Source organism: Scomber scombrus, chromosome 10, assembly GCF_963691925.1.
Source record: "Scomber scombrus chromosome 10, fScoSco1.1, whole genome shotgun sequence".
In the NCBI taxonomy this organism is placed as follows: domain Eukaryota; kingdom Metazoa; phylum Chordata; class Actinopteri; order Scombriformes; family Scombridae; genus Scomber; species Scomber scombrus.
In genome coordinates, this window is record NC_084979.1 from 25,178,860 (window position 1) to 25,185,074 (window position 6,215).

At 37.3% G+C, this 6,215-nt stretch overlaps 1 protein-coding gene across 1 annotated transcript; it reads left to right on the plus strand.

Annotated features, from left to right (window-relative positions):
* Positions 1-1,070: 1,070 nt before the first annotated feature.
* On the plus strand, positions 1,071-3,483 carry srxn1 (sulfiredoxin 1 homolog (S. cerevisiae)). The gene is made up of 2 exons (XM_062427608.1): positions 1,071-1,312; positions 2,334-3,483. Exons 1-2 carry the CDS (start codon positions 1,088-1,090, stop codon positions 2,541-2,543), a joined length of 435 nt encoding a protein of 144 aa, XP_062283592.1. The 5' UTR covers positions 1,071-1,087; the 3' UTR covers positions 2,544-3,483.
* The last annotated feature ends 2,732 nt before the right edge of the window (positions 3,484-6,215 follow it).

Genomic DNA, 6,215 nt, shown 5'->3' on the forward strand with positions numbered 1-6,215 from the left:
AATTTTCAAGTATGTCTTCAAACAAAAGTCAGGTTCCAAATGTATTTTTCTTGCTGAAATCATTTCTCCTGTTCATACTGACCATTAGAAGATCCCTTCATAAGTTATGGGGGACAAAATCCTCAGTCCTCCGTATTTAAAAGTTTATCTGAAACTATTATGAAGCTTCATACCAAATGAGTCAAATCAAGTAGCTCAAATCAAATCATATCAGTCTTTTTAGTGTCAAAGTCACTCTTTTAAGAGAGGGGATTTGATGGTAAAAAAGACTAAATGTGGCAGATCACTTAATAAGACTAACTCAGGCTGCTGGAGCATCATATAAGCTTAACATCAATTTATAAATGCATTTGACTGTGTGGATACACTGTGAAATTTGACCTTCATCACTTACACTGAAAGCAGGTCAGTATTCATATGGAAACCTGACTACTGTTTTAGGACAGCCTTGAACAGTTGTGAACATATCCACGGCACAAACCAGTGAAACTAACATTTATTGTAAATGCTAGCAAAACAAACGCAAGTCTTTACTCACTTGAGATAAAAGAAACAAGTTAGCTGAGCAGACTTGACAGAAATACAATATAATATCCATGTAAGTACGTTTAAATTAGTGTATAATCATCTGAAAAAATAAGAATCGTTGTGTTTCTGTTACCTTAAAATTAGCCTTTTACACAGCTAGGAGCGGGTCTTCTGAGCGCGCCATGAAGCAATGCCATGTTTCTACAGTAGCCCAGAACGGACAAACCAAACAATGGCTCTAGAGAGGATTTAAATAAATAAATAAATAAATAAAATTTGCGAGTTTTGCGCCCACCATGGACGCCCTAAACACCCCTACGTGTTTTTAATGGGTCATTTGGTTGCAATTTGCTTTTTAACCGCTAGATGTCACTCAATCCTACACGCCTTGAAAGGGTCAGTTTTGTTGCAATCTGCTATTTCACCGCTAGATGTCACCAGAGGGGGCGTTGCTCACTGTGTGATTGACAGCGCGGTAGACCAACCATAACCCTGTGACGCACTCAGCTTTAGACCTGCATCAAGGAAGTAAAAGAAAACAGCCCAAGTTGGATGAGAAATGAGTCGGTTGTATCACGGTAATCTCTTCACGGTTTTCTCCCGTAGAAACGTGTCGATAATGTCTTCTCGGTGCGGCGCGGCCGACGGTAAGAGCGCCGACAACAGGTCGGTTCACTCGGACAGCATCGAGGAGGTTCATAATGTCCCGATGCAGGTCATAGTTAGACCGATCCCTCCGGTCCTGGACGAGCAGAAAGTCCAGAGTCTGATGGACACCATAAAGGTAGATTTTGTTTTATCTGTAGGTGTTGTTTGCCTGTAACACTGCTGTGAATTAGCCAGTTATTCATTGTAAAACCAATAGTTCATAACAAGTTATGGTATTTTATAATCTCCCCAGTGGTGTGAAGTAACTACGTACATTTATTCAAGTATTGCAGAGACTACTCAAATACAATTCAGAGGTACTTGTAGCCTACTTAACTTGAGTTTTTCCATTTGATGGTAATTTATACTTCAACCCCCCACCACATGTCAGAGGGAAATGTACTCTCTACTCCACTTATTTATTTGGTAGCTTTAGTTACTTTTCAGACGCAGATTTGACACAGTGGATAATATAACAAGCTTTTAACAACACATTTACTCAGGATAATTTAGGAATGTAAATCTCATTTTGGGTGTGGGAACTCAAAGTCTTTTATGTCTGTTGAAGGATTTCTATTCACTGATTATTTTACCTTGACTAAATTTGTATCTCTTAATCTATAATTTAAGCATTGTTTCACTATATTTCAGCATTATTTTACTGCATATCAACATTATTTTACTGCATATCAGTGGTGGAAAATGACTAAGTACATTTACATTGAGGTACTTGTACTTTACTTGAGTAGTTCAATTTTCTGCTACTTTATATTTCCACTGCACTACATTTCAGAGGGAAATATTGTACTTTAATTGACAGCTTTAGTTACTTCTCAGATGAAGATTTGACACAATGGATAATATAAAGTAGTAGTCTATTAATAATTTAGGAATTACGTCTGAAAGGAGTAATTCTGCATGAGTACTATATACAGATTTTACAATATTCTCTCAGCACTAATACTGTAATATACAGTCAGTGTATATACTGACTGCAGTGTATCATAGTTCTCCTTTGTAATATGACAGTTTAAAGATAGAAGTTTGACGAGACAGTACATCATCTTAGATGTCAGATTAGAGTTTTTGCAGTACTTGTATAATTTCTGCTCCACATCTGCTGTATAAACTAACTGACAGTTTGTCTGTTCTTCCAGGAGTCAGCAGACATCAGTGTTGTTCCTCCCATTGATGTGCTCTGGATCAAAGGTAGAGAGGGGGGAAATTACTACTACTCTTTTGGAGGCTGTCACAGGTTTGCTGCATATCAGAGGTTAAATATGCCGACTATACCTGCCAAGATCATCAAATCAAACGTTTCAGACCTCAGCACTTACTTGGGGGCTTCGACACCTGATCTGCTGTGACAGTAAGGTTTAAGAGGCTTGTTGCGGCCACATGACTGCTGGACTCAGACTGCATTTGTATCTCCTGTTTGTGTTTGGACTGAAGGCTCTGTTCTGCCTCAGCTGCTGACTGCAGTGCTAAGGACTAACCAGCAGGGGGAAACGTAACTCTTCAATTAAACACATGACATCAAGTTTAATTTACATGGTGTGTGTGTTTGTAAATGTGTGTTTTTTATAAGTTGCACATTTTAACAAGTAAGTATCTTTTATTTAAAAGCTTTATACTTTATAAACAATTTATAATCATGCATGAAATGTAATTTAAATGATCAGACAACTGCAGTTAATTTCTTATACATACAGTAGGGTCCAAATATCTGAGACCAACAGATATATCTATTTTTATCATTTGTTTCCAATGTAATACTGTTTTGTTTTTTTCATTAAAAACCATAATATTAGCTTAACAAACTGAGTGAAGTTGAATCTTTGAAAAATGTACATGAATTTCAGAGTATCTTAATATTTGTTTATGACCCTCTTTTGCTTTAATGAAAACATGTACACAAGCTAGCATGGACTCAACACAAATCTGATGAGTCACGTTGTCCCAGCATGATCTGACAATGTCCCAGAGAACTTCTTGCAGTGTCACAGGATGTTTGGCTTTTTCTGTCTTCTAGTGCCCCCATAAATGTTCAATGGGGTTGAGGTCAGGTGACTGTGGAGGAAGACTCCTTGGTCTCCAAGTAGTTCTTGCAAAACTTTTAGTTGTGTCCTTTAAAGGGTTAGGGAACTGTAGCTTGATTGCTTGACCTCATTTATTATTATTTATCTATGGACATTTTTAATCACACTTAACACTATTGTCAGACATCTTAAACAGTTTTAAGATGCACTTGTATGTTGTCTACTCTGTGTTTGTTGTTTGTCCGGGTATGTTTTACATCTGCACAGAGATGAAGTTTCCAAATGATAATTAAAGTTATTTTGAATTGAATTTTGAATTAGACGTGTTTGGAGTCATTACCCTGCTTCAGAACGAGTCTTTCTCCACAAAGGTCAAATCAGGGAGTACAACATGTCTATGAAGGATGAAGGATCTCCTTGGTCAGGGTGGAGTCAATTCAGCACAGGTGTCCAAACTCCAGAGTCGACAAAACACCCATCAGACTTCAACATTCCCAACAACATGTTTCACTGTGGGTACCTCTCTCTCTCCTGTTGGTCTCCTTATATTCACCCGTCTGTTACTGCTGTAAATCTTGAGCTTGGATTGTGAAATGCTGGTATTTCTTAGCCTACCCCCTGGGGTAGTACCCCAAGCATCTGTCCTTGTTTCCCCTCCTGAGAAGTGGTTTAGAAACTGCTACTTGTCCCCTGAGACCACTACAAGACAGCCTTCTTCCGACAGGACTTTTGCTGAATGGAGTCACAAGTTCTTTATTCAGCAAATGCTGTATTTGAAATGAAGTTGCTTTTCTATCTCTCAGAGAACTAAGCTTGATGTATTGATCTTCTGATAGTGTGGTCACCTTTGTTCTGCCTGATTGTGCTTTGGATACAATTGATCCAGTTTCTGCAAAGCCTTTTAGAGTTTCATGCACTGCTTCCTTAGAAACCTTTAGTCTAGCCACGATTTGAGGATTTGGCTAGAATAACAATTTGACTTCTGACACTTTCACTTAGTTCTGCTACTATATATTCCTCTATCACAATGATACTTATGAATGAACTCCTGGAAACTTGAGGTACAGTTGTATTAATAACAGGTGAACACTGGCTGCAAGTTGAGTTACTTGAATGAGCCTCTGATGAATAGCTCTGATCCACCTAAGTGATTTGCTTAAATTTGATCGCTGACCTAGAAATTGTGCAGAATCTTAAATATTTCTTCTTCATTTCTCACATCATCAGTTCCTGTGTTTTTAAATGTGTCTGAATCCTCAAACTTTCTGATTATATCCTGGTTTATGTGAAAGTGTTACAGATTTTCAATGTGGTCTCAGACTTTGACGCCATATAATGAGGGTAGTTTCAAATCATATCTACCGTGTCTTTCATTTTGAGCTCATTTGGTTGCTTTGTCTTGAATACAAAGTGACTCACATTCAAGTTATTTTTATCAGAGGTTATATCAAAAGGATCCTGTAGTGAAAGTTTTCAATAGTGTTAATTTTAGACATCAAATGGCCCAGACAGAGAGAATATGAGGAGAAAATAGGTTAAATGTTTTACTATTTACTACAAGGAAAATATTCTTGCAACAAAGTACAGCATTTTATCTTTTAACAAATTCAGGATGAACTCTTCAGTAGTTCAGTTCACTTTGTTCACGCACAGTCAGCTTTGATTGTGATGTCTCAGACAGCAAAAGAAGACAAGCTCATAGAAAGGAGCCTATAGACCAGATGGTTTGTAGAAAGGAGTCAGGTGTTACAAGAACATCAGGCTGACAACATCATGTGTCAAAATGTAAGATGATGTTGAGTTTTGCTGAGTCTGCACCTTTCCTCCCATCATCATCAGTCTTTCTTTCACTCGTCGTCCCTGAAAAGAAGTCTGTCTACTAACCTTCCACATCATGTTTTCGCCAAAGAAAGAGGAAGAATGAGAAGCACAGTCATCCATGTTAAATCACATGAAAACCCTCCTTAACTAAAGCCTCTTCACTCATCTTCTTGACATCAGATAAAAAATCATATTACACATGATCAAAAAAATAACCTGTTTAGTTATTTTCATACTGCAGTTCTTGTTTCATTTATATAAGATTAGAAATACATAGAAAGTGGCCATTTGCTTTCCTTAAAGGACAGTTTCACAGTTTTTTCAAGTCTGTCCTAAAACAAGAGTCAGGAGCTCAAATGAACATTGATACATGTTTTTGTTGCTGTAATCATTCCTCCTGGTCACACTGACCATTAGAAGACCTTTTCATAATGCATTTACAATGTAAGTGATGGGGGACAAAATCCACAATCCTCCTTCTGTGAATAAAAATTATTTAAAAGTTTATCTGAAGTTAATATGAAGCTTCAGTTGTCCAAATGTAATTAATAAAGTCAATATGTTTAAAAGTTTGTCTTTTTAGAGCCATACTCCCTCTTTTTGTTATGATCCTTCCATTGCAGCTGAGCAGGAAAGCAATGTTGAAACAAAAAGAGGGATTTTTTCTTTGTTTGTTTTACTAAAAAGACTAACTGGAAGATATCTTCTATCACTCTATTTTTATTTGGCTAACTCAGACTACTGAAGCCTTGTCTTATCCTCAAATAAACCTTTTAAATACAGTTTTGCTCAAAACAAGGACTTTGGATTTTGTCTTTCAACACTTACACTATAAGTGCATTATTAAGGGATCTTCTATTCTTCGATTACAGCAAGAAAATCCTCTTTCAATGTTCATATGGACACCTGACTGTTGTGCACACTGAACCTGCCCTTTAAACATACAGACTTTTGATAATAAAGATATTTTCTTTTCTGTTGAATAATAAGTAACACCTAACTGTAACACTTTGTTGTTGCCGCTGACCTTGAGACAGGCCCTGCTCACTAAATCAAGTCAGACAAAAGTTCCCTTGCTTCAGTCTGAGAGGAAGGAACTGCAGCTCTGCAGAATAATGCAGGTAGACTATACATCACAGGTCATTGCACAGAGACGTAGCCTTTCCTACATCAGCGCCC

Bases quoted from the DNA above. Each gene is read 5' to 3' on its own strand.
- srxn1 (XM_062427608.1), top strand. From the start codon at position 1,088: ATGAGTCGGTTGTATCACGGTAATCTCTTCACGGTTTTCTCCCGTAGA. The intron at 1,313-2,333 runs GTAGATTTTGTT...CTGTTCTTCCAG, and splicing joins GTCTGATGGACACCATAAAG to GAGTCAGCAGACATCAGTGT.